At 54.0% G+C, this 27,375-nt stretch overlaps 1 protein-coding gene and 1 long non-coding RNA gene across 3 annotated transcripts; one reads left to right on the top strand and one right to left on the bottom strand.

Annotated features, from left to right (window-relative positions):
* The first annotated feature begins 1,961 nt into the window (after positions 1–1,961).
* Positions 1,962–27,247, top strand: LOC111942227 (receptor-type tyrosine-protein phosphatase T-like). 2 transcript variants are annotated; one of them, XM_086869901.1, is made up of 29 exons: positions 1,962–2,145; positions 9,815–10,000; positions 10,571–10,783; positions 11,221–11,463; positions 12,287–12,538; positions 13,100–13,390; positions 13,771–13,868; positions 15,183–15,375; positions 15,513–15,624; positions 15,739–15,973; positions 16,189–16,228; positions 16,755–16,860; positions 17,029–17,096; positions 17,372–17,514; positions 17,651–17,738; positions 18,324–18,394; positions 18,792–18,828; positions 19,509–19,606; positions 19,776–19,892; positions 20,994–21,151; positions 21,230–21,365; positions 22,646–22,795; positions 22,974–23,073; positions 23,554–23,633; positions 24,043–24,177; positions 24,607–24,732; positions 25,299–25,456; positions 25,732–25,867; positions 26,375–27,247. In XM_086869901.1, exons 1-29 carry the CDS (start codon positions 2,085–2,087, stop codon positions 26,447–26,449), a joined length of 3,906 nt encoding a protein of 1,301 aa, XP_086726027.1. In that variant the 5' UTR covers positions 1,962–2,084; the 3' UTR covers positions 26,450–27,247. The 2 variants fall into 2 exon arrangements, 1 of the variants encoding a protein (XP_086726027.1); XR_015281181.1 differs by lacking the exon at positions 23,554–23,633.
* LOC147648574 (uncharacterized) lies at positions 3,373–15,489 on the bottom strand. The gene is made up of 2 exons (XR_015281182.1): positions 8,778–15,489; positions 3,373–6,915 (listed from the first exon to the last, which is right to left on the bottom strand). It is a non-coding gene; the product is annotated as an uncharacterized LOC147648574 (long non-coding RNA).
* Positions 27,248–27,375: the final 128 nt, after the last annotated feature.

Here is a 27,375-nt window from a genome sequence, read left to right as displayed (position 1 = left end):
CCTGCTGAGATCCAGCCTGCCCATCCTCCCAGCTGAGCCAGACCTTCTGTCTGCAACTGCCTGTGTGGCTTTTGGTTTGCCTGGTGTGACCAGAAGAAGTTGGACCCTCTAGAGAAAGCAGAACTGTCTTCTAACACCCCTCCATCCTCCCTGACAGAGCCCAGGTTACACTCAAGGCTGAATTTTTGTGATGTGGGGCAAGGGGAAGTGTGAAGAATTAGAGAGCCTCCTGACAACTGCTTGGGCTACACTTTGTCCATGGTTTTGAGGTTTCATGTGGGACCATGAAGAATTTTCAGGGGTGCCAGATACTGTTAACATAGGAGCTGAGAGTCCTTGTTCTGCTGGGAATGGTGCAGAGTGGGACCATGGATGTGATGTTTTTAGACTTTTTTAATTTAGGTAATTCTCCTACTCCTTTTGCAAAGATCCTCCAAACTGAAAAACCTATTCCTACTGACACCATTTGATTTATAGGCCTTAATTTCTTTTTCTTGAAAGGCCCAGATGCACAAAGGGGCAGGGAGAGGAGACCTCTGAATTGCTGCAGTTGCTGGAGGCAGAGCAGCATCTGCTTCCCTCCACTCCCCAAACCCCCCAGATGCCTGAGACAGGGCACACCTGCCTCCCAAGTACCTCCCTGCTGCCATGCCTGTCTGCACTTGCAGTCCCAGGACACCTTTTCCAGGGCAAATACATTTGAGTACAGTGAACTTTCTGTGGGTGAGCTTCATATGTGAGCAAAGGAAATAAAAAAGCAGGTTCACAGAGGTGGGGACTCCTGGCCCTGCAAGCTCTGTTGCAGGAAGAGGTGAAACTCAGACAAGGGAGACTGATTTTCTGAGCTTAGGAGGGAATGTGGCTGGGCAGTCTCCTGCTCTGTCCCAGAGAGGTGAAAGACTGCAGGGGTGCCTGCCCTCAGGCAGCCCCTATATTGGAAGAAAAGAAGAAAACAATAATTCTACCATGATTTGCTCAGGGTTAGTTTTTGGGGATGGGTGGGGGGGAATATATTTGGAGAGGACCACTCTGCACTGGCCTGCTTAATGCTGCAGAATAAAGGTGTTGCAAGGTGTGCAAATCAGCAGAAAGCAGAGCCTGACCCCAGGTGTGCAAGCACCTGTCCTTGCTGAGGAGCACAACAGAGGGGAGCTATCACAGGGGACTTCAGCCTGGCTGTGAAGCCTCAGAGAAAACTTGAGGGCTTGTTTTTCTCCTAGGTGTGTGTTTCAGTTGGGATGCAGGCCAGGCACATTCAGCAAGGTGTCTGGGGAAACACAAATTCATCAGCTCCTGTGCTGGACCTCCTCTGATGGTTGGGTCTGCTGCTGTGGCCAGTGCCATCAGCCTTCAGCTGCACAGACAGCCTCACCAGCAGTCCCTTTTATCCCCACTGCCTGAGATGGCCTCCCACCCCTTCATGGTCATTCATACTCCCACCAAGTTTTGACAAAACCATGTGCCACAGCAGATGAGCTCGAGGCCTCCAGGGCTCTCATCCCCTTCTGCCCAAGCATCGGTTCTCAGCCCAGCCCTGAGCACCCAACCACTCCTGACAAAACCTTGGCTCTCCCATCCATGGCACACACTGCCAGGTAACTAAGATCACCTGTGTCCTTCAGAAGTCTGTTTTATCACACTCCTTATCAAGGCAGTAACAAGGTGAGGACTGTCCTGATGTAGTCACTGCTTGACTTTCTGTGTGAGCATGGAAGCCACATCTTCCTGTTAAAGCCCAGCCATGAACCAGAACACCTCATGAGTCCTTCTGAAATCTGTGCTGGGAAAAGAGGTAACCCAGCTGGGTTAATATCTGGTCCTGACAGAAGACCTAAAATCTGGGGTTTTAGACAAGAAATTAGAGACAGGAAGGTTGCAAAAGGGTCATGGAGCTGAAAGAGAAAGAAGGCAGCACTGACACTGGCGGAGTTTCCCTCTCCAATGAGGAAGCCTCTTGCACCATATGTGATTTCTCTGCGTGCCTGTTTCCTTTCCATGCTTGCACCACTCACAATCAGGTGGCTGTGCAGTGAGGCAGCTGGTGTAGCTGAGATCTCAAACCTGCGCTGGGAACATAGGCAAACATGGCCCTGCAATGGATGTTTCTCCTGCTCCTCACACCTCTGCTGGCAGCACTAAATCATGGTAAGTCCTATCCCAACAATTATGGAAAACCCCAGGAAAGAGGTAAGCAGTGCTCCCTCCTCTGCCCCCAAGAGCAGGTTTTACTTTGCAGAGCTGCTGTGCAACTTCATGGCATGCAGGATACAGCATTTGCATCAGAGAGGTCTTTCATCCACACTGGGGCCCGAGTCCACCAGCTGGGCTGTGGTTAGGCAGAGTTCTGTTTGGGGATGGAGAGCAGCAAAGCTTGGGGTGCTGAGGAAACCTCTGCAGAGTCTGGAGTGTTCCTCCATGGAGCTGGCAATACAAGGTGTCCATCTGTCCTTGCACAGGGTCAGGGTGCCATGTCCTCACCACAGAGACGATGAGTACCTGGGGAGACACGAGCTGAGCCCCTGCGTGTACAGGAGAGCCTGGGGCAGGAGTTATAATATTCTGGGATTGCTCTTTAATGGACTTCCTTGGTGCTGGAAGGAGGAGGGCACCCCCAGGGTTCTGATGGGCTCTTCCTACACTGGCTGCACACTATGATGCCAGCAGAGTCAGTGGGAATTTGCAGGCTCACATGTTATCTGTCCTCCCAGGAGGCTGCACTGACTGGCAATTGAGCTGTGGGTCCAGGAGCTGTGACCTTGCATTGCTCTGGATCTGTCTGAATTGGAGTATTTTGGAGCTAGGTGATAAAAATAATTAAACTAACATCTAATCATGTCATCCCAGTCCACTGTGGTGTTGTATCTGGGTGGATGCAGGCTAGAGAAAACAGTTGATCTAGTGGCTGTGACAGAGCACGGGGAATGGGATCAGAAACTTTAATTGCTGATGTGAAGTGACATCAGGGTCTGTGCTATGTGTGAGGTGTCACGGGAGCCTGTTTCCAGGGAAAATATATCTGTGTGGTTGCAGGGAGTGTAAGCACAGCACACTGCCACTCAAAAAACAAGGGCTACTCTCTAACAGAGTATATTCTCCTGCCCAGAGTGTCTTTTCATTGCCCAGATCCCTGCTGAAGCTGTTCTCCTAGGCCAACATGTGCAACCATGTCCAAGCGTTGTGTAGCTTTCCTGTTAGTAAAGGTTTCCAGGTTTCCAGGTACACACTAAGACCAGGATCTGTCTGTGTTATGTACAGTGGGATACAACAGGGACCTGTAGGCCTGCAGACTCTTGTCACACTCTGCAGATCTCAGTCACCCAGCCATCCCCAGAGGAGTCTGGGGCTGCCTGTGACAGAGATGATATTGCTGAGTTTGCACCTTGGTGCCTGTGAAAAGAGGAACCAAGACAAAAACATGTGGTGGCCGCACCCAGCACTGTGAGCAGCCCTGCCTGCATCCTCAGCATGTGGGCTCATCCCATCCTGGCACCTCTGCTGAGGTCCAACCTGATGGGTCAGGGTCCTTCTCTTGCAGAGGGACAGGGCAAGGAAGATGGCCCAAGTGAGGCAGGAGGGTCTCTCCCATCCCTGCTAGGGTGGAGTGGGCTGACAGTGGCAGTGGGACAGTGGGACAGGGTAAAGCTGTTGGACAGAGAGAGGGAACAGTAGGGTGGGATCCATGAGCATATCCCACACCCCTGGCGTGCACAGTGCCACAGACAGCAGTGCAGGGAACAGCAGTGCAGCCACAGGCACAGGATGTGGTTGGCCCTGCTGCTCTGCTCTCCCCATCACGGGAACGCCGTGCACCGAACAGGGTGTGTTGTGTCATTGTCCTGTTGTCACCTTATTGTCTTGCTGTGCTGCTCTCACAGGGCGTTTTTCCTCCCTGAAATGCCATACTTGTACAAAACTCTCCACAGCTTACAGTCCCAGTGCACCTGGAAGGCAGGTGGAGAAGCTTCTAGGGCATGTTTTCTATGCAGAGGAAGGGTCTGGGATACAAGCTGGCCCTGACCCCATTTTCATCAGCCTTTCTTGACGCTGTAGTGATCTAGTGGCAGCTGACAAGAAGTTTTAACAAGGAGCACAGCTGCAGTGACCAGGGGGTGAGAGGCTGGTAGCTAAAACTAAGCCACAACCAATCTGAAAGGTTTTGTCTCAGCTGAATTCCAAACAGTGCCTAGAATAGAGCCTATGGGGAACATGAGTGCTAAGAGACACTGCAAAGGAGTGCCTGGGGCTTGACACCCTAGGGGTGGTGAACTGTGTGCTCCACCATGCTTTCACTTCCCATCACCAGAGCACAGATTCAGGAAACACGAATTTTGCCTCCTGCTCTTAGACAGGTGTCAGATGTCCTTTAGCACCTGGTGGACCACTACAGATTAAAGTGCCACCACGTCCCAGATCTTCCCACATTGCCTTGTTCAGTGACTTGTTTTGCCACCCCCTTTCCCTGCCATGACTCCCAAGCAGAGCTTCACCAAGGTCTCTGTGCTCCATCACTCTTAAAGACCCACTCAGCAGCTTTGGTTGCTAGTGAGGAGTAGAGAGATACTCTAAGGCCCATGCTTGTGTTCCCAGTGCCCTGCAGTACAACTCTCCACTGGTGGAAGGAGTGATTGCTTTTCTTAGCTCTCTCAGCAAGCACATGGCATCAAACACAGCAAGACTGCAGTGCACTTTGCTGTCACCTCTCTCAGCTGCTGAGCTGCCCTGCCAAAAGGGTTGAACTTCGCCTACTGCTTCTTAGATTTCACCTTGTCCTTTATTCTTTGTGTGTGAGATAATATAGTGTAAGAAAGGACACCTTTTGCTGTTAAGCAAAGGGCTGAACCCAGGAGTCTGACCTGAATTACCAGCATAGCTGTTTCTCCTTTCTCCTGACCCTCCCCTTCTGGCCTGTACTGGGGTTTTGTTTAGCCTGCCAGGCTCACAACTCCTTGCAGCAGGGACCAGCAATCCAGATATTTCTGAAAAAGACTTTCTATATTCATGGGCAATAGCAATATCAGCAAGGAGGGTATTAATTTAATCGCATCAACTAGGAAAAAAAGCAAAACAGTAAATATCTGCCTTTAGGAGGCAAAAAAAGAAATAACCTTTTGTTACCGCTCCTGATTTTGGCATTCAGTATTTCCCATTTCACAGTGAGCACACATTGCATGCTACAAAAGGTGCCTATTTGGTCATATCTACACCATATTTTCCTTGCTGAAATTTCACTTGACTCAGCCTCCTTCCTCTAGCTGGGGCGGCGAGCCTGTGGGCGGCTCTCTGCATACCGCTGTTCAGGGTAAAAACAGTGTCTGAGAACTCTTCCATTACTCTCCCACCTGCTGTTAATCCCAGCAAGGTTGGAAGCTGAGCGTTTCTTCCCCCTTTCTGTCTGAGCACTCTTTTTTCTCCATCAGGGTGCCAGCCCCCTAATACATCCGACTGCTTTGCACAAGTGGGGTGTTCCACTTCTCCAGTGGAGGTCCCATGGACACCTCCAAAGCACACAAAAAGCCACCCTGGGTGAGAGCACGAGCTCTTTTGCTCCAAGGTGCCCTTTTCCCCTGGCAATTTTTATGGAATGGATATGGAAAGGCGTATAGGGAGGGTGAGCACAGTGGTGTCCCTCCCAGCCTGTGCATCTTGACTGCACACAGCAGCCATGGATTGATTTCTCCCAACAAGTCTCAAGTGCTAATTGCATGCCTGACAGGCTTGGACTTAACGCAGATGTGAGGCTGAGTTGGATTGTAATCAGCAATGTTCTTGAGACAAAAAACAGGCATGGACTGAAAGTGTCTTCTCTTCCCCATTCTGCAGAGAAGCAGAGCTTTCTAGGCTTTACTGTCAATCAATCATCAGAAATGCCACCAGGAGGGACTCTGAGCAGCTGCAGATGCCTGGATGCAGATGGTGCCAGTGCTGTGACACGGAGTTCAGCTCCTCTGCAGCCTCAGGAATGTGGGCAGGAGGCAAGCCCTGAAGGGGCTGTGATATTTGGGCATTGCTGGCAGGGTGCTCTGTGTGCAGGTGGTAAATAGGCTTTGGCAGTCCCCCAGGCTGTCCTGCTGGTGTACACTGTCCCTCTGCAAGGCAAGCAAGCTTTTTTTGCCATACCCATCCCTCTGACAGGCACTCTTAACTCCCAGGATAACTGGATAACTCCCAGGATTCTGATGCTGGTGCATTCCCTGTAGTGGTACTCCAGCCACTGGATTCTTTGAGTATGGGAATGAGCTGTGGGCTCCGCCTGCCTTTTCTGATCTCTCCCACCCAGCCCCTGGGCTCTGCTCAGCATGGTCCATGCCCAGCTTGGACCTGGGTGCTGAATCTGCCTCTGGCTGCCCCTGAGCACAACAGGGGCACATTTGGCAGGGCAAAGGGTGCAGGAGAGCCTGTGAGGAATTAAGAAACTAGGGGCAATCACCTCCATTCCCAGATTCAGAGAGATGCTGTTTGTGTTCTCAATGGCTTGCAGTGCAACTCTCCAGTGCAACTGGAAAAAGAGTGGTAAACAGTGTCTGCTCTTCTTAGCTCCTCTCAGGAAACACATGGCATCAGACAGCTCAGAGGGCTTGGGAAGGAAAGGATGAATCGCAGAGGACAGAAATCCCCCTGCTGCTTGCAGGGAGCCCTGCAGGCAGAGAAGAAAAAAGGAGGGAGCAAGAGGGTTTGCCGGAAGGACTGCTCTCCTGCGTAGTCTTTGTGTCCAAAGGACAGACGTGGCCACTGACACACTTCTGGCACACGTGTGGTCTTTGCAGAAGCACGTTTCATGTGTCCACCCTTGCCGGAGGCTGCTCTGGAATCTGTGCTGCATCCCAGCAGCATCCCAACATTCCAGCTCCCCAGACACTGACAGGAACACTGAGGAGACCCTGGATCAGGTCTGCACATCTGTGGAGGCCTTTTCACCTGAAAAAAAAGATAACAGAGAAGAGGCTGATGTTACTGGCAAAGGATTAAGTCTGATAAATGCCCAGGTCTAAGAGAAATGATTTGCTGGAGTCCTGGTGAAGGTGGACAGCCTAGTCAGAAATATGTGGCTGTTATGCCAGCTGAGCTCATGCAATCCCTTCACAGGGATTCCAGCCCAGGAATCTTACACAGCACCTACTTTCTTGTGCCCAAAACCAAGGAAAAGTAACCTGAGTTACAGGGGGCAAAAGCAGGGACGGGCAGAATAAAAACCATCCTGCTGTAGGAAAAGACCAGATTCGAGACCATTTGAGGTACCTGAAGGTCCACTAATTCATGGGGCCTGATGAGATGCATGTGTGGGTCCTGAGGGTGGAGGAAGAGGCAAAGACATTACCCATCATAGCTGAGAAGCTGTAGCAGGCAACTTCCAGTAAAGCTCCCACCGACTGTAAAAGGGGAAGCACAACCCCCTTTTTAAAAAGAGGAAATGAGGGAGGCCCAGGGAACTACAAGCCAGTCAGTCTCCCTTTGGTGAGGGACAAGATCATGGAGCAGTTCCTGCTGGAAACTATTCTAAGGTACATGGAAATTATTTGTGATGGCTTCACAAATAGCAAATCATATCTGAGTAATTTGTTTGCCTTCCACGGTGGAGTGACAGTGTTTGTGGATAAGGGAGGAGCGACTGACATAATCCACCTGGACTTGTGCAAGGCATTTGACACCATCTTGCATGACATCCTCATCTCCAAACTATGAAGGTGTGGATTTGATGGATGGACCACTTGGGGAGGGAGGAGTTAGCTGGATGGTCACACTCACAATATTTTGATGTCCACTGGCACAGGATGCCCAGAGAAGCTGTGGATGTCCCTGAAAGTGTTCAAAAAGGTGTTCAGACTGTGGATGGCTTTGGGCAACCTGCTGTAGTGGAAGGTGTCCCTGTGCATGACAGGAGGGCTGGAACTAAGGGATCTTCCTTCCCTCCCAAGCCATTCTATGCTTCTATGAAAGACTGAATGAATCCTAAGTGCCTGTAAACAATAATTAGCATAATTCTAAATATGCCTAGTTTCATTTCTGCAGAAGTAGCACCTTTTAGTACAAGGAAGAATTACAAACTTTAAACTAAGACTAGCCCCCACTTGTGCTACAATAAGTCTGCACTGTACTGCACCTCTAAACCAGCAACCATGAGATGTGGCTTTTCAAACACAGTTACCCCTGGCCTCTGCAAGGATGCCTGGTAAGTCTAGAGAGGTTCATTCACAGTTGTTTCAGCAGTAAGAGCTTTGCCCTGTGAAAAGACTCGGGGAGCGCTGGAAGCAAGGCAGAGCTCTGCCACCTTGCCAGCAGAATATCCATGTTTGTGGAAAGAAGCTGTCCCAGATACCTCTTGAAATCTGCACCTGCATCAGCAGAGTGCCTGCAAAGGAGAATTTCTCTTTTCCTCCTGGTTTCCTGCCCAGCAGGTTGCCATGTGTGGCGCTGCCAGTGGGTTTTGAGTGCTCTGGGAGCTCTCACAGCTACAGGGAAGTGTGGAAAAGGAAAACTGGTGAGACACCCTTGAACTGAAGTCAAGAGTGGGGCAATGTGGAAGAGGCCAGCCACGCTCCTGAGCACTCACAGCCCCCTCAGATCCTAAGGCTGCCTCCACTGAAGAATTTCCATCCCCTCAAACTGCTTCTTGCTTCAGGCCAGGCCCCACATGTCTTTTGAAGAAACTATAGTTCACTTTCAGTGGTGACTCTAGGGTCAAAGAAATACCTATCAATGAATAATCTCCATACGGGCACCATTTGGGGCCCTGAAATGCAAATTAGAACATGAGAAATTATTTCATGAATAGCTCTCACCTGATTGAAGTGCTCAATTTGCCAGTCTGGGAGTACTTTTTTTCCCACTTATTTGTCAGGGGCTTCATTCTGTCTGGGGTGGTGCAGGTGCTGAGGTCCACTATTGCATGAGGTATGCAGAGGTTTCCTGGGGAGTCCCGATGCCACTCAGGTGTTGTAGGACTTGGTGCAAACTTTCTGTGCCTGCCTGACTTCACCCTGGTAACTCAGGACAAAGTTTGGGTAGCTACAGCTAAATTTTTGTGGTAGAGGAACACTCAAAGAGAGTTACAATTCCTTTGTGGATTCGATCAGAGGGTAAAGACCCAAATTAGGGCCATGCAGACAGCCAGCAGCACTCCTGTCTAGAATTTAGTAAAAACGAATATGGAGATTTACTTCAATCAATTTCTCAGCCTACATGTTGCAAAACACAACCAAAGGTGCAGCTGGTGAAATACCTACATGGAGTCCCTGACAAGCCCCTCCTGCCAGCTCAGATGAGGGGGTGTCACTCGTCTTGGGTGAAGGTGGGAGGTGTATGGGATGGGAGGTAGCTGCTCCTAGGAGCCAGCAGACATTTTGTGAGAGGGATGGAGAAGAGGAAATAACAAGTGTAACATCCAGACCAAAAGCAAAGTGGCAACTTGAGTGGGATTTTGCCGCAAACAAGAGTCCGTGTGGGTGTGAGCAGATCGTGTCCAGCAGAATGACAGGAATGCTGGTGAGTGGTGCCAGCAGACACCCTGGTGCACTCCCACAGCCCCTGTGTTTGTGGGAGAGAGCAGCACCCCCCAGGCTGCTGGATCCCTCTGGCTGGGGTGCCTCCGCAGCAGTGGGTGGGCAGGAGGGCCTGTGGATAACCCTCCTGCACTGCCCCTGAGGCTGTGGGGAGGGATAAAGCATCCGGGGGATGGGGCCATCCTGGGAGGTGCCATCTCTGCCACCCCTCTGAAGAGAGGGCCACTGGCCCCCCTCTGCATGGAACACCCTCATCCTCAAGGATGCTGCTGGAGCCCAGGGACCCTCAGGCTCTGCCTCCTGGTCTTTGCACACAGGAAAATGTAAACTTCCCTCTCACTGGGACCGCAAGCTGAGGTTTAGCCCAAGAAAGGACGATGGCTATGCCTTGGATGAAGTGGTGCAGCTCAGCTGTGCTGGGGAGTTTGCGCCATCTGTGCCACAGATCCAATGCGTTTCCAGAGGGGCCGAGATCCTGTGGAATGAGACTGCCAGCTGCAAAGGTAAGCACAGCCCTGCACCACCCTGACCCAGGGTCCTGAGCTGGTGACAGACCCTCTGTGACCTGGTCATGCACATGACAGTGCAGGCATGGGAGACCTGGACGCCTTGGCTTTCCCCCATGTCCTGGCAGTGACAATGCTCTTTTTGTCTCAGCACCTTGCTGTAGGCACCTGCTGGGCTCTGTGCTCCTGGGAGGGGTTCAAAGGCAGGAATGAGAGTCCCTGCGCTGGGGGGCTACTGTAAGCCCTGTGCCTTCAAACAATGATGGGGTGTATGGCCAAGGTGGTGGGAGGGGATGGAGCTCCGTGTGAAGACTGGGGAGGAATTCTGCCCAGCCTTGTCCAAATGGAGCCTGAGTCGGGAAGCCTGCAAGAGTGTGGTAGGCACGGATGGGACTGCTCTTGGGTGGTCTGCTGCCACCAATAACTCAGTTCTAGGCTGCAAGAGAGGGATCAGGAGTTGCATGTAGTAACCAAAGGAGATGGGCCCTGTCAAAATCAGAGCAAAAGATATCCCAGAAGACCTCTTCCCATCCTGTTTACATGTGCTCCTTCTCCTCTCCTCTGCAGAGAGATGCCAGCAGCCCCAGTGGGACTCACAGCTCCAGTTTAGCCCAAACCAGAGATTTTACTGGGTAAAGGAAAAGGTGACATTGAGCTGCTTTATGAATGACACTTCTCCCCTTGCTGTGATCAGATGTGAAAGCTGGAAGGATGCTTGGGATGTGTTGGGCACTCGGGGAACATGGCACAGGTTGGCAGAGAACCTGACCTGCGCAATGGGTAAGTTGGGAACCAGTAGGTCTCCCCTGCAACATGCACTTCTCGCTGTGGAGGGGACCTGGGCATCCTGCCAAATCTGATACACCTTGGGCACAGCTCACTCAGGTCCCAGCTGCAAGCAGTCCTCAAGATGGAGAGGGTTAGAAGCCTTCAATGTGGGACAGGTTTTCTCTGTCCCTGCATCTCTTCCTTATCTATTCCTGAGTTGTATGTCATGGGGAAGTTGGAGGGGGACAGGTCCAGTGCCTCAGCTTTCACCTCTCTCCCAGTGTCCTGTATCACCTCCTTGCCCAGGCACATGCTCTTTTTCTGCTCTTGGGTTTCCTCACGGTGTAGAATGCTGACATGAACCACAGCTCATCGTGGAAAAGCCTTGGTCCCTCTCCTGCCTGAGCGTTCCCTCACTGAGAAGGACTCTCACACTTTCTCCCTGACAGCAAAATGCCCAAAACCTCAGTGGGATTCAAGACTTCAGTTTTCAGAGAACGAAACTGAATACTTACAGAATGCAGAACTGACACTGACCTGCCCCAAAGATCTTGAGCCATCCTTCCCTAAGGTCAAATGTACAAAGGAATTCCAGCGAATGAACTCTGGAAAAACAGTCTATGTAGGTGCCTGGTGGGGCAGGAACAGCACAGGTGCCTGGACACTCATTGAGAGGGATGTCCTGTGTATGGGTAAGTGAGGCTACAGCAGCTCTCCCATGTCTCCCTGCTACCTTCACCCTCCTTGGGGCTGTGCTGCCTGTGCAAACTGCTGAAAAGGACAACCCAGGCAGGAAACAACAGACCAGGTAGAAACAGACAGCCAAGCTGAAATCTCCTGCAGTGGTTCCTGAGCAGGCCAGGTCTGGGGCTCCCAGTCCAGGATCTGAGGCTGCCACCCAGGTGCCCGTGGAAGTTCCATTATCTTTGCTGTGCCTCCCAGTGCTACCCTGGAATGCACAGGTCTGCTTGTTCCCCTGCTGGCCTATGGATAAGGGACCTGGGGACACCTTGTGCACCTGCAGGAGCTGGAGCAGAGGGGAATGAAGGGGTCCTCATAGTGCATAGCTGGCTCAGCCCTTGGCACTGGGACAGGAGGCTGCACGGGAAGGACCTGGGGGAGGAGCAATGCCATCCATCAGGGGACGGGGATGCAGAGCTGTCCCAGGCAGAGACAGAGCTGTGCTCAGTGGGGGCATGGCAACACATGGCAGTGTGCTCAGGAGAGATGGGCAGGGAGAGATGAGATGGGAACATCCCTGCTTTGGGCTGTGGGAGGTGGATGGGTGTCCACAGACAGAAGTGGATAAGTCAGGTTCATGGATGAGTGATCCTTCACACTTTGAAGCACAAGGAACACCCCTTCCAACAAGGTTTGCCCTCAGGTCAGATCCCAGCAGATGGATGTGTCACCCTCACTCCCTTCAGAGGCTGGAGGGGTTGCTGGGTGTTGGTCTCCCACCTCTCACCCATATCTCATCTCCTCACCTCCAGCCCAAATAACACCCTCTTTCAGCTCTCCCAAAAAGGTGCCAAAGGCCCCCACGGGACTCCATACTCCAACTGGCACCAGACCAGGTGAATTATGAAGTGGATGATGAAGTGATGCTGAGCTGCCCTGAAGGTTTCCAGCCATCCTTCACTGAAATCAAATGTCAGAGTGAATTCCAGTACTATGATCATGTGACACCTGTGTACAAAAGATTTTGGCATGGAAGAGACTCCAGAGGTGCCTGGGTCCCCATTCAGTCCAGTCTGAAATGCATCAGTAAGTAAGGGATCAGGAGAAGGATAATCCTTTTCAGAGGGAGATCCTGAGAACATCTCTGAGGGGGGACAGCATGGGAAGGTCAGTGTTTTTCCTTGGGCCCAGCACTGAAAGGATGGTGCCTGTGGAAGCAACTCCTGCTTCCAGGCCAGGATAAAATGTCTCCTGTTGTGCTCTCCTATGGCACCAAAGGATGACTGCAGCCACATAGCTCAAAGGGTTTGAGAGAGGCTGGGTCCCTTTTACTGCTGCCTGTGAGCTCTGATGACCAAGCTGGGGACACACTCTCCAGGCTTCCCTATGTTCCTCCCAGAATATCCTGATGTTTGGCTGAACAGGTATGGTTGTGTCACTGGAGACATTCACCCAGTGGTTCACATTCAGTTTCCTAGTGCATCATGATGCCAAACTCCTCCTGCTCCCCTTTGGGAGTGACCACCTTCAGTCTCACGTTCCCTCCCACTGGGCTGGGTGATGAGCAAGGTTGTTTGACTGCAGCATCCTTGCATGCCTGGGCTGGGAAGGGAATAACGTGACCTTCTGGCAATTCTTCCTTCACAGAAGTCCTCCAGGTTGACCCTGAGACCTTTGAGATTTCCAGCACCAGCATCAAACTGAACTGGACCTGCAGGTTCCCTGATGCCTGCCAGGGCATGAGGGCCATGTGCCGGCTGGCAGCGCCTTCCTCCCCTCCCTGTGAGGCTGAGGAGGTGAAGGGAGAGCAGATGTTACATGGCCAGAAGGGAACATTCACCTGCTCCCCTTTGCAGCCCTTCACTGAGTACAGTGTCACCATCGACTTGCCCCCCAACACAACCCTTTTCTCATGGTTGTTCACGACAGAGGAAACAGGTATGTGCACAGAAATACCGGAGACGAGGAGCAGTCCAGAGCTGTGTCACAGCTGGATCAATGTGCCCACCACCTGCCAGCTCAGCCTGATCATTTGCTCCCTGCAGGGATGTGCCTGGCATCAGGGCTGCTTGGCTCCTGTGGAGCTCTGGGGAAGGGGCTGGGAGAGCCCTGGGCAGGGCACGTCCTGTCCTCATTGTCCCACTCCCCACCACACTGTTGTGCTTCCCACTGCTGCAGCACATAGGGCCTTTGCAGGGGACAAAGCCTTTGCAGGGAGTCCCTTTTGCAGCCTGTCCCACGGCCAGGAGCTGCCTGCACCCTCCTCCTGCTCAGCCCCTGCTCACGGCCCCGTGTGTGACCCCACTGTGTGCTTCCAGTGCCGGACAAACCGCAGCAGCTGTGGCTGGATGCCGACAGGGGCTCTCTCCGCTGGAACTCGCTGCCCTCCTGCAACGGGGAGATCATCGGATACCAGGTACCGAGGGACCAGGGCAGAGCCTCGGCTCCCGGCCTGGAGCTCTGTGCAGGCAGAATGGGAAGTGTGAGCGAGGGACAGCTGGCATGAGCCACAGCTCCCAGACAGTAAATCTCTGGCCTTGATGAGCACCAGCGTTTTCTGTTTCATTCTCAACATTCCTCATGCTCTGGAGATGCCCAGAGAGCTCTGAGAGCTCCATGTTCTCGGGGCTTCCTTCCTGGCTCTGCTCTGCTTTGGCGTTGGCTTTTGGAGGCTGGTGTGCAACACATGGTGACGTGTCTTCTGGCGGGGCATCCCAGGGTTTCCTGCGCCTCTTGCCTACTCATTTCTGGTTCTTGCCACAGAAAAACTTGTGGTTTGACAAATCCTCTGAAAGTCCCTCCTGAAAGCCCCTCCTGAAAGCCCCTCCTGAAAGCCCCTTCTCCAGAGAGCTGCACCATTCTGTTGAGTTTTCCTCAATGCATGCCTACAAGCATCTCCACTGTCTCTGGCTTTGGGACACGTTCCACAGCAAAACCCTGCTCTCTGGCAGTGGCAGGGGCTGTGTGTGCTGGTGACATTGTTCTCAGCATGCTCTAGGTCCTCTCTGAGGACAGAGGTGCCCACGCTGTGACAGGGACCTTGCAAGCCTTTCCTTAGCTCTTTCCTGGAGAAGCTTTCAGACAAGCTCTTGACAATGCCGGGAGCCTGTTCATCTGGCTACCTGCTCCCAGACACCCATGTGCATGAATAGAATCCTTTTTTTTCCACTTCCACTTGTCTTCACTTGTGCATAAGCCCAGCATCTGTTTGTGTCAGCAGGGGAGAATGGCCGTGGATCTCACGACAAATTCAGATGACGCATGGGCAAATGGGCACCCTTCATCTGTATTAGTTATGGAACCTTTAGTCGTTGTCCTTTTCTCTTAGAGAAAGCCTTCAGAGCCCAACTTTACACAGAGAAAAGAGAAGCTTAGTTTCCTCGGGCGGAGGATGTGACCGCGGTGCCTCGGTGTTGCGATACACCTGGGGTGACCTGTCCTCAGGCTCAGTACATGAATCTACGGCCCTGCAAACCAACAGCCCCCCTCTTCCCTCCGCAGAGCCTCGGCCCTTTGCTCGCAGAGGCTGCTGCTCACACGTCCCGAGCGCTGGCTCCCAATTCCTCCTCTCCTCTCCTCTCCTCCGCTCTGAGGAGCCCGCATGGGGCTGCGGCTCCTGCCCGCTCCTCTGCGGAGCCTTCCCGAGCCGGGGCAGGCCCAGGGAAGGAAAGGGAAGGCTGGCAGGACTTTGCCGGTCCCCGCGGGTTGCAGCTGTGTCTCCTGTCCGCAGCTGAGCATCACAGCCCGGAGGGCGGGGGACAGCAGCGTGCTGGAGACGGAGCGGCTGCGCCTCAATGGCTCGGTCACCGAGCAGCGGCTGCCGGAGCACAGCCCCGGCAGCAGCTACACCGTGACGATCCAGGGGCTGACGGCTGCCGGAGCCGGGCCCGCGCTGATGAGGGACTTTGACAGCGACAGCTCCGGTAAGCCGCGCTGCGCGGCCGTGGCGGGAGCCCGGGCACAGACGGGCCGGGCTCGGCTGCCTGCGCCGCCCGAGGCCGCCCCTGCTCCTGGCACAGCCGTGCCGGTGCTCATTCATTCCCCGGCCGTTCCCCCGCAGACACCCCGCGCCGCCGGGGCAGCGGCTGCCGCAGCGTGCGCGACATCGCCCCGGCCCGAGGCACGGCCGTGCTCCCCCTGCGGCCCCTCGGCCGGGCCCCCGGGGCAGCCAGGTGAGCGCAGCCCCCGCAGCTCGGCAGCCCCGGCACGGCTCTCCCCAGCCCGGCGCCGGCTGCGGACGCCTCCCTTCCGCCCTGCCCCGCTGCCACCGGCTCTCGGCCCCGCAGGGAGCACCAGCTCATCGTGGCCGCCACGCACAACGCCTCGCTCATCGAGGCCATCTGCTCGGGCCGGCCGCAGCTCTCCAACGCCAGCGTCTACGTGGCCGCTCTCCTCAACCTCACCGCCCCCACCGACTTCGTGCTGGGCGACGGCAGCCGCGGCCCGGGCCAGCACAACGCTGCCCTCCGCCCGGGCCGGGACTACACGGCCCTGCTGCGCCTCGGCCGCCTCCGGCCGCAGGTACCGAGGCCGGGCTCCGGCTCCCCGGGGCTGCCGCCGCCCGGGGCTCGGCCCCTCGCTGCGGCCGGGCTGCCTGGGACAGCGCAATCCTCTCCCTCCCGTGCCTGGCCGCCGCCGTGTCCCTGGGGGCATCGGCCGGCTCACTCGCGGGCCGGGACCTTTGCCCCCAGGCAGGACAAAGTGGCCTCAGCTCTCCCTCCTGTCTCCTCCAACAGGCTGAGAAGTTCACCTGTGTCTGCTACAGCTTCTCTGTGGGTAAGTGTCTCCTCGCTCGTGCTTGCCCAAGCCTCCCTCCAGCATCTTCCCTTCTGCCAGCCTGGCAGCTTCCCTGGAAATGAGCTGGCCTTGGACAGATGCAGTGGGATACTGCTGTATTTTGGTCTTCACGGTTCTTCTCCAGATCTTGAGGCTGTGTGTGGTAGATGGGCTTTGGGCATCCTCAGGACACTTTTGTATGTGTGGGCCCAGTGGCCGCTGGGCATCGCACATCATCCCTGCCATCACCACGTATTTAGTCCTAGCCCCAGCAGTCCCCTGCTGCATGTGCCACCTAAATGCAAATACCTCACCAGGCTCTGGTACTGCCTGGGGCCTTCAGGGACACAGGGTCCACAACAGAGGGTATCACACCAAGCAAGCACCTTCTTCTGCCCCAGCTCAGCTTTGCTCTAATGCAAAACTCAGGTTGGCAGACAAGGGAAGTTGCTTTTCTCTCCATGTCCCTGTGGGATGCTTGGTTCAGGCTGTGCAGGAGCCTGAGCCTGGGCTGTGCTGCTTGCAGGGCAGGAGCCATCATCTCTGCTGGACAGGAAACTGGTGGTTTTGGCAGTAGCACCGACTCTTGCACTCCTGGCTCTGGGGATTTTGCTGCTGTTTGTGGTCTTCAGGTCAGTATGAGCCTCACCTGTCCTGCCCTCTGTGAGGCATTCAGCAGCTTGCAGGGGCAGGGAGTGTCCAAGTGGAGGCAGAGATGAGGCAGGGTGGTTAGATAGGCAACAGCTTCTCCTCTGTCTCTCTGCTCTGCTGGTCAGTGCACATGACTTGCTGTTTTGCAGGCTAAAGCACAACAGTTCAAAAGCCTCGGACAACAACAGCACTATACCCCTGAGAGGATGTCAAAAAGGTAAAGTGTGAGCAAGGGCCCTGTGTTCCTTGTCTGGACAGGCTGTCTGTAAAAAGCACAGGCAGGATGATTGCAGGTTCCACAAGTTCCTTGCAGGAACCCAAGGTGATCAGAGCTGGCTGGCACAGGGAAAGGGACCACTCCAAGGAGAAGGGACCTGTCTAGGGAGAAGCCCTGGCTGCTGTTATGCCATCTCAGTCCAAGCTGCAGAGTTCCAGGGCTGGCCAGGTTAGCACCAGCTGGATGATGAAATCCTGTCCTTGTGGTCTCTGCAGATGGACGCAAGCCAAACACACAGATCCCAGTGGAAGAACTGCTGGAGGCTCTGAAGATGTTTAAGAGGGAAGAAATAGAGGCAGAGCAGACAGATGATGAATCAGTCGACAGGCATGGTGCTGGGCTTCTTAGAGAGTATCAGGTCTGGTTTAGCTTTGCTTTCCCACCTGGCTGCACTGCCAACTCCTCAGCCCTTCCCTGGGTGTGTGATGCAGTTGGCTTTGGCCAGCCCCAGAATACATCCCAGTGCTGAGTGGGCTTGTTTTCTTCCTCTGCAGCAATTGTCCTCCAGTTTGTTACACCCCTGCAATGCTGGGAAGGAACTATGCAATCAAAACAAGAACCGCTATAAGAGCATCATCCCGTGTAAGCAGAGCTCTCCAGGGATTGGCTCAGGCTCTTGGAGCTGTCTGGGGTAGCACAGGATGCTGGGCTGGTGTAGGTGCCCCTCCAGCACTTCAGAAATACTGAGCTACTCATCTCATCCTCCATGGCCACTGAAACCTAGCGGGATTTCTGGCCCCACTCTTTTATACCCTGTTGGAGCATCCTTGTTCTGCTCTTCAAATCCTCCTACAAACTTAATCAAACATCATATAGCTGTTCCTGATGCTAGTCATTGCTGAACACTGCCATGTCCCTTCCAGAGGCAAGTATTTGTGGGAAAGTGGAAGTGACCCAATTTCTTTTAAACTACAAAGCGCCTCTGGGCCCACATGGTGTGTACATTTGGCAATTTCATAATCTTCCCTAAAATTCCATTGCATTTCCTGCTGTGCCATGTCACCCTTTGTCTCATCAGCTGTTCTTTAACCCTGAACATGTCCTGAGGCCTGGGGTGCTGCTGAGGAGACAACAGACAATCACAGACTTTAATAAATTACACCTTCCCCCTTAATCAGTCTCCTTGTCGCTGCCCTAAAGCATCAGTCCACTTTCCTTCTCTTTCAGATGATCGCTGCCGTGTGGTTCTGCAGCCCTCTGACACCGGGAACGGCTACATCAATGCCAGCTATGTGGATGTGGGTAGTGAGGAATTGTTATCCTGGGAAGGGTAGGAAAGCTGCCTGGCTGTGCTGGGTGAGGACAGTCCTGCTCACACTGGGGACCCTGAGGTCTGGCACTTTTTGCCCTTTAGCTGGCAGGTCTTGGGATTTCACTGAGTCCTCTCTGAGCTGCCTGGAGTACTCTGGGTCTGTGTGCAGTTCTCATCTCTAACAAAAAGGGACCTTTGTGAGGGGACAGGAACTGAGATGCAGCCCCTGGGTACCCACTGTCTGTGCTGGCCAGGAGAGATGCTGTGGGACCCGCTGTGCTGAGAGCTCTGGGCTTCAGTGCCTGGGGGATGGATGCTTTATTTCATTCCCTGTTAAACATTTGACTCATGTGATCAGAGATGTTTGAATCTCTCCCCTGCAGACCTACCGAAGTCCACGCTTCTTCATTGCAGCTCAAGGTAGGTGTTCCCAAACTTCATCCTGAGGAGATGCCATTCACTGCCCTGAGCAATCTGGGAAATGAGGAACTGGGGTAGCAGCCAGGGAGCTGTGAACGACTCACTGCATGTCCCTGTATCCTCTAGGTCTCTGTCCTGAGCTGCTGCAGGGCATGGAAAGCCTCAGTGGTAGCTTGGCAGCAGCTGGAGCTGCACTGCCTGGTATGGGGACATGGTCCTTCCACTCACAAGCCTAGTTTGTTCCCTTTGGCAGCTGGTATGACAGGGAGAATCCTGCAAATGCCTGGGATGTCTGCACCCAGTGCACTCAGATACAGTTTGTCTGCTCTGTGCAGCATGCAATGAGGAGGTCTTGGCTCCCTGCGGAGCTGCAGAAATGCTCTTTGGAAAATAGGGCCCCAAATGTGGGAGCAGCTCATTTCAAGGGCCGGCATGCAGGAGCCCCTAAAGCAGCAGTGAATCCCTGACATGTCCTGGGCTCATCTTCTCTCCCTTCTCCTTGTCCTAATTTCTGACCTGGTGATGAAGCTGCCACGGCCAGAACCCCTGTCAGGTGCTGATGTCCCCTGGCTGTGCCTCTGTGTCTGGGCAGAGGAAAACCTGGGAATGTTCAAATTGTGCCTGGGAACACACCCCCATGGCTTGGACACTGGCACAGGGCTCTCCTCTTCATTTCCAAGGCCCCTTGTCTGGAACAGTGGTGGATTTCTGGCACATGGTCTGGCAGGAGAAGACCTCAGTCATTGTGATGCTGACGGGCTTAGTGGAGCAGAACAAGGTAGAGAAAACCTCTCAGCTCATGCTCAGCTTGGGCATTGCCAGAGCCAGGCTTCCACACCTGCTGTGCTCCCAGTGCAGCTGTCAGTGCAGGCAGGCAGCAGCTCTGCACCCTCCAATACTCTCCTTGTAAGTTTGCCTGTACCCAGAGGTCTCACGGCTGTTGACAGATCAAGTGTGAGCAGTATTGGCCAGAGCAGGAGCAGGTCTACGGCGACTTCACCGTGACACTCAACAACACCTGGACCACCACAGGCCTTGTCAAACGCATCTTCTGCCTGCAGAAAGTAAGCCTGGCATGGAATTGAGGTGGGAATGCAGGATGTGTTTGGGTTCCAGCAGCTGGTGGGAGCTGTCAGACATGGACCCTGTGGAGAGCCCTGCCTGGTCTCCAGCATAAGAAGGTCTGGTGTTAGCACATTGCTATAAATGGAATCCATGCCAGGGCATCAGTCCCAGGCTTCTGTGCCAGGCAAAGGCAGGCAGTCAGCTCCAGTGGTCACCCCAGGTGAGTCTGGACTGACGCTGCACATGGGAATATTGTAGATTCTTGAGTGCTTGGGCGAGGTGATTACAAATGGTATAAAAGCAGATAAAGGGTATAAAATGGAATCTCAGTGCATCAAGGATGATGGGACAGGTGCCTGTCACTTGAATCAATCTGCAGAAGGTCCACACTAAAGGTCCTTGGTCACTTGTAGTCCTAAACCTGGACAGGTAGTTAATAGTTTAAGATAACCTACATAAGGTCATTTCCCAAGATATGTGTTCCTGCTGAAGTTACAGCTCAGATAAAGGGCAGAAACTGAAGGAGCTGCAGGGAGGGAAAACAGGTACGATATAAAGAAATTGCAGTTATGCATATTCCTGTCCTTTCTTGTCTTGCCCAGAGCAATATGTAGCCGAAACTTAAAGCTCCAAGAGCACCTGATGGTAAGACGTAGCATTAGTTCATGCCAAGTGAATGTGATATTTAGGGAAAATCACAATGGGCTAGTAACAAGTGACTACATTCACGTTAGTGTAGTAACAGCCTTAGGGTATATCTATTCTGGGCAAGCCAGGGCTTTTTGATGACTCTGGAAATACCCTAAGCTGTGGTTTTTATCATTTTCCCCTGGGGCACAAGCTGCTTTTCCTGCTTTGCATTCACAGCACGGTGAAGCAGAGAACAAAATTAATTGTGTGGCTGTGTGGTGAATGAACCTGCCCTTCACCGTCTGAGGGGCTATAGTGGAGCAGTCCTTATGGTGTGGGTGCTGCAGGGAGCGCTCTGTGCTGCTGCCCCTCTGAAGTGATTTTCTCCACTGCTCCCTCCTTGCTGGCATGCAGTCACTTCACGAAAGTTTCCAGCTCCCTGTTGCCAGCCCTGTCTCCCTTTTTTGCAGGCAGGCTGTGCTCTCCCAAGAGCAGTGGAGCAGTTTCACTACCTGCTGTGGCCAGACCATGGGGTGCCCAGAAACCCATCCCAGCTCCTGTGCTTGGTGGAGGTGGTGAACAAGAGGGTGTTGGAAGCACCTGCTGGCCCCGTGTTGGTGCACTGCAGGTACGGGGCTGGGGGGCTTTGGGTGCTGGGGCATAGGCGGCAGGGGCAGCACTCACCCACAGCTTTCTGTGTCCTCAGCGCAGGGATCGGGCGCACAGGTACCTTCATCGCCCTGGACTTCCTCCTGAAGATGGGGAAGGCTGAGGGGAAGGTGGATGTGTTTCACTGTGTGCAGCAGCTGCGGGAGCAGCGGGTCAGCATGGTGCAGACCAAGGTGAGGAGAGGTATTTGTGCCCTCCACATCTCGGGCTGCAGATCCAGTTCCCACCTGCGGGAGTCGACACAGGCAGGTGGCCAGAGCAACCACTAAACCATGGCTGAAACGCCAAGAGTAAATTCATTTCATTACCTCGCTAGTTGGAGGATCCCAAAGCTAGCTGGAGGATGCCAGGAGGTAACACGTAAGTGGGAACACCAGCACCATCAGGTTCAGTCCATCCTGGGTGGCAGTGGAGCTGCTCTTCTCATCCATTTAACAAAGGCCTGTGCATGTATAGTTTACCAGCTGGGCTGTGATCTCATTTGTGTTTTTATGACCTCTGGCATTTATCTCTCCCAAAACAGGGAGCTCAGCCATGTCCTTGACAATGGCCTCCAGGTCTCTGTAAACACCTACATTCTTTCCTCACAGATTCTACTCCCCAAAGCAGACAGAGGATAAACAGCAGTAGACTGTTTATAACATTGGATAGGATTTCTCACACTGCCGTTTTCCACACCTTGGTATTCCTAGTTGTAAATTCACTTGAGAGAATCCACCTTGCACCTCCTGAATGAAAAGCCATTCTTTTGCTTTTAACCCTTTGCTGTCAACATCACCCTTCCCAGAGATGGCATGCAAAGCCGTATTTGCCATGCTGTTCGTGATCTAGTCACAGGGATTAGAGGTGATGGAGACTGAAGGATCTTTCTTCATTGCTGTGTTCAAACCTAGTTGGAATCTGTGTTTTCCTGAGGCCCTCTGAGGTATCAGCAGCATTTGTGTGCATTGGTCACCATGGTACAGAAGGGCTGTCTTGTAGGCAAGGATAGTGAATGAGAGTCCACCTGTCCCTCAGGCTTTCTGGATGTCTGCCCTCCTGATATCTCCTGGGCAGCAGTGTCCTGGCCTAGGGTCTATGTCCCTAGGTGATCTGCTTACTGCTGGGTCCCTTGGGAGAAAACTAGGTTGGGCTGGACCAACCAGCTGCTTGTATGAGGTCTGATTAGTCCACAGATTTTCCAGGCTGCCTTCCCCAGAGCAGGGGTTTGGTCTGAGAGGGAGCATTAAACCTCAGGAAGATGATCTTGTCTGGGTTGCTGAAGTTGCTGGCTGTGTCCCAAAGCAGGGCTGCCTGCAATGAGAAGTGTCTGGCCTCAGGGATCCGCAGCAGGAAGGTGAAGGATGAACCTGGCTCACTTCTGGCACAGTTTGATGACAGCTGGTGATCTGGAGCTCCAGGGTTCCTCCTGGACTAGCTCCAGACCATGCAGCTGACCCATGTCCTCACACAGGAGCAGTACAGCTTCCTGTACGAGGCGCTTCTCGAAGGCTTGCTCTGCGGCAGCACCGGGGTCCCACTGGAGAGCATCGCCACCCTCGTCCACTCCCTTGGAGAAGCTGAGACCTCAGGCCACAACAGTGTCCTAGAGAAGGAGTTCAAGGTACCACCAGGAGATGGTGCACTCTGTGCTTTGTGCTGTGAGGGCTCATCTGTGATGCCAACCCACTCCCTGCTCCCCTCCCCAGCAGTGGGATGGAGATGGGGATCATTTCTCTGGAGTGGATCAAGAAGGTGAGGTGCTGACAGGCAGGACTGACTTGGGTGAATCATCTCTACAGGCCCTGCAGAGATTTTCTGAGTTGTTCCAGCTCCTGCCATGCAGAGAAGCAGAGAAACCCAGAAACCAACCTAAGAACCGCAAGCCAGGGATCCTGCCAGGTAACACTGCCAGGGCTGGGCAGCCTCTTCCTCTAAAACCCAGTGCCTGATAGCAGCATGCAGGGGAACAATGCTCTCCTGCTGCTTCCCTCCCAGCACATGACATTGGCAGGTTCTGCCCAAGGTCCAGCCATTCTGGTTAGTAGATAATAAGTACATATTAGGCTGATTCCTACTGAGCCTGGGATAAATATGCCCCTGGTCTAAACTTTCACAGTGGAGAACCTCAGATGAGGCACATCAGGGAGCGATTAGGAGGGTGGATCTGCTGTGCTCCCAGCCACGGGGTTTTGGATGTCCCACATCGGGGTGCCCTGAGCTGCCACAGCCATGGGTGTGGTGGTGCCTGTCCATTCAGTCCTCTCCAGCCCATGCTGCAGGGAGCTACGATGACTCTATCTGTTGCAGGGAAAGTCCCCTGCCTCTCTACAGGGAGAGAATGACCCATCATTTCCCTCCCTCTGCTCCTTGCCCCTGCAGCCGACTCCTGCCGGCCCATCCTGATGTCCTCGGTGAACGCAGACGGCTCTCCAGCTTACATCAACGCCGTGTTTGCCAGCGTAAGGCTCCGGCAGCCGCCAGAGCGGGAGCTGCTCGGGGCTGCAGGGACCCGCCTGCGCTCCCCCGCCCAAGGCCAGGCTGGAGCATCCCGCGCAGGGATGAGGTGTCCCAGCCCTCGGGCTCCTGCACAGCTGGCCCTGCCGCCAGGAGATGGCCCCCGCCATCGGCAGAGCCCTGCCTGTGCGGGCAGCGCAGCGGCATTGTGCCGCCACATCCTGCCGGGAGCTGAGCCCGGCTGTGACGAGCTGAGAGGGCAGCGGGGCGCTAACCTGAGCTGCTCTGAGCAGGGCTGGGGTGGCCTGTGTCGTCTCCATCTCAGCGGGGCGGTAGGGAGCCGTGCCTGCCCTAGGAAGGGCTCTCGGGGGTTGTGGGATTCTCCCCCCACATGCACCATCCTGTCTTTTGCAGACGTACACCGAGGAGGAGAGAATCATCATCACCCAGCTGCCTTTCCCCACCACGCTGGTGGATTTCTGGGCTCTGGTCTGGGATTACACCTGCACATCAGTGGTTGTGCTGAATCAACTCCAGGAGCTGGACAAGGTCAGCAGCCCAAGCACAGCTCTCCCCTCTCCTGGTTCCCTGTGGAGCCGAGCAGTGTGATTTCTGCCTTTGTCCCTGTATGGATCCTGTCATGAGAGCCCTGCTTGCACCAGTACCTGTGGGGCTCCCGCTGGGATAGCCCTGAGGACAGTCCCAGCACCACAGTGCCACAGCAGTGGGCTGGCCTCAGTCTCACTGCAAGTGAGCATCCCTCCGGTTTTGTCTACCCCTGCCCAGGTGTGCCCTCTGATGGAGTGTTACTTTCTGGCTGCAGCTCTGGGTTGGTGCCCAGCAAATGTCTGGCAGAGACATGACACATGTGTACATGTGGCTTATGGGCGAGGGGCTGGTGTGAGCCCACCCACGTGAGGTGCTGAGCTCTGCCCTGTGTGCAGGTGGGGCCATGTGTGATTGTGCACCTCTCCCCAGACATATGTGCAGTTCTGGCCCACCCAGGGCGAGGATGACTATGGCCGATTCCATGTCCAGCTGATCGCAGAGGAGCCTGGGGCTGGCTTCACCACTTGGACACTTGTGCTCAGCAACAGGCAGCAGGTGGGCCCTTTGCTCAGAGATGTCAAACTCCTTTGAGAAGAACTTTTGCAAGAGGTGGGAGGACCAGCTGTCAACAGGCTTTAATTTGGGGTTAAAGTCACAGCTAGAGATGGCAGAGGGTTCTGGTGGGGTCCTGGCAAAGCACTGGCCAGAGCAGAGTCTTTTGCCGTGGAAGAGAGGCCAATCCCAAGACAGCGAGGCTGCAGGCAGAGGTACAACTCAAAGGTGGTTTTTTGTGCCTTTCCAACTGGAGGACAGTATCTGTGGATGGAGTTTGTGCATCTCGGTGGTACATGGAACGGGATTTATTGCAGGCAGCTGGACACAGGACTGGTGTCAGTCTGAGCAGCACCTGGTGCTCAGCTCCTGTCCTGTGTCCATCTGCCAGTCTCAGAGCACTTGGTGGAGAAGAGCAAAGTCTGGAGTGGCGTGTCCCACTGTGGAACTGCTTCCTTGAGCCAGTTTGCACGGCTGAGCCAGGGCTGGCATGCACTGTCCCTCCCCTTCTCTCCATGAAGCCAATAGGTCACTGCTCTGCCCAGCCCACTGTCTTTCTCCCCCACTAGCCCAAGAAATCTGCAGTGGAAATCCAGTTACATCAACTGACAGACTGGCCCATGCAGCAGCATCTGCCCCCACACCCTGACACCATCATCAGCTTGCTAGGGAAGGTGGAGACACACCATCGGCAGAGCCAAGACGGACATATCCTTGTCACCTGCTGGTGAGTGATGTGTCCTGGAGGAGCAGCCATGGCAAAGAGCTGGACACAGCTCAGGCTGTGCCACTGAAATTGGTCACAGCTGCATCTCGGGTGGATGTATGGATATGAATTCAGCTATGTTAAGGGAGGAAGGCTTCCCTGTGGAGGAAGGTTGGGTTGCGGGATCTGTGGCCAAGGTCATGTTGAGAGCGTGGGGGTCTAAGGGGACACCTCTGAGGCTCAGGCCGGCCACCTGATCCCAGAGCAAATGAACTTCCCCTTGCCCTCCTCCACAGGGATGGAGCCAGCCGGAGTGGGATCTTCTGTGCTGCTAGTTTCCTGTGTGAGCAGATCCAAAGTGAGGGGATAGTGGATGTATCCCAGGCTGTAAGGATGCTGAAGAGGCGGCGGAGACAGTTCATTAAAGATGTGGTAGGTGCTGACTTCAAACCCTGCTGAGATTGCAACACCAAAACAAGAGCCATATCTTGGATTGCCCGAGTAGCTGCCCTAGCTCCTCTGTGCTCGGGTCATCCTGAGGCCAGGTGCAGATGAGATCTTTGAGAACCCCATTTTCTGCTGCTGGGACATGCCCACTCCCTCAGTGTCAGGTTCTGCAGAACTGAACAGGTGCCAAAGCATCCTGCATGATGAGAGGCCCCTTTCTGCTCCTCCTGGCTGCTCAACATTTTGTGCTGTGGAGACTGGCTCTCCTGTCAAAACCAGCTGGCTCCACTGCTGGTGTAGTCCAGCCCCCCAGCTCCTGGAGCACTTGCCTGGATTCCTCAGCAGGGAAAGGTGGACTCCAGCTGGGAGGAGGAGGGTGGATTATACCTGTGTCTGGCATGCTCTGCATCAGGAAGCTGTTGGAGACCAATGCTGACATGCCATTGCAGGTGTTGGTCCACCTGAGTCTCATGTGCATCCTTTTATCCACAGGAACAGTATGGGCTCTGCTATGAACTAGCCCTCAGTTACTTGAATTCATTTGAAACCTATGGGAATTTCAAGTAGGGGCGTGACCACAGCCTGTCTCTGGATGGGACTTCAATGCCCTGGACAGCCCTTCATCAGTAACAGTGGAAGCAAGAGGAAATAAAAGGGTTTTGGCGTGACCCCAAGATGCTTCACTCCCCTGAAAAACCACCCCAAGGGTCTTCTGTGGCTGGAGAACACAGGCTGGACTGTTTCCAAATTTTGGCCAGGCACTGAAATGGGAACCTGACCCTCTGCCCAACATTTGTGCAGGAACTTATCTGGAATCACAGCCTGAGTTTGCAGACCAGAGCAGAGGCACCAGGACTTCACCCATCCATTCTTGCCAAGGATGAAGAGAATAGCTGTCCTATCCAGGTTCCCTTGTCCCCTCAGGTAGCCCTAAGGAAAGTGGGGTAGCACAAACACCCACATTGTTTGGTCAGGGAAGTCTCAAACTGCTCTAAAATCCAGTGTTCTCAGGAGCCCAGGTTATCTGTCCTACTCTGGGAGAAGTGTGAAAACCAAAGTGAACAAGAGCCAAGAGTGGGACAACCCATGGTCCTGTGGGGCTAAACTGGTCCTTCAAACCCCACACAATCTCTTCCTGGTGCTGCTCCAAGTGCCACGGCCTACCAGCTCCATAGAGGTTCTCTCACCAGCCTGTCTGGCTGCTCCACGGCAATCCCGGGTTTTAGGGGCTCAACGTGAATATCCTGGATGTGGTTCAAGCAGCACCAGGGAGACAGGTTCTGCCTTTGCAGAAGACTTCAAAACCAGTAGTGACCCCATGGCTCTCTGTCCTGTGTCTCACAATAAAGGCCATGGTGGTGGTGACCCCTGATCTTGGCTTTTCTTCCAGGTTTGACCTGGCACAGTGCCACAAGGGAGCTGAAAGCACAGGTATACCACAGCATGGGCTGAATACACTCTTGGCCAAAATGTATGCTGAGGGCCATCACCTT

Source organism: Cyanistes caeruleus, chromosome Z, assembly GCF_971803275.1.
Source record: "Cyanistes caeruleus chromosome Z, bCyaCae1.hap1.1, whole genome shotgun sequence".
In the NCBI taxonomy this organism is placed as follows: Eukaryota; Metazoa; Chordata; class Aves; order Passeriformes; family Paridae; genus Cyanistes; species Cyanistes caeruleus.
The sequence above is the reverse complement of the archived record's forward strand: the minus strand, read 5'-3'. Positions and strand labels throughout refer to the sequence as shown.

Coding starts and splice junctions, on each gene's coding strand:
- LOC111942227 (XM_086869901.1), top strand. CDS start 2,085: ATGGCCCTGCAATGGATGTTTCTCCTGCTCCTCACACCTCTGCTGGCA. Junction 13,391..13,770: donor GTTCACGACAGAGGAAACAG/GTATGTGCACAG, acceptor GTGTGCTTCCAG/TGCCGGACAAACCGCAGCAG. Junction 15,974..16,188: donor TCGGCCGCCTCCGGCCGCAG/GTACCGAGGCCG, acceptor CTCCTCCAACAG/GCTGAGAAGTTCACCTGTGT.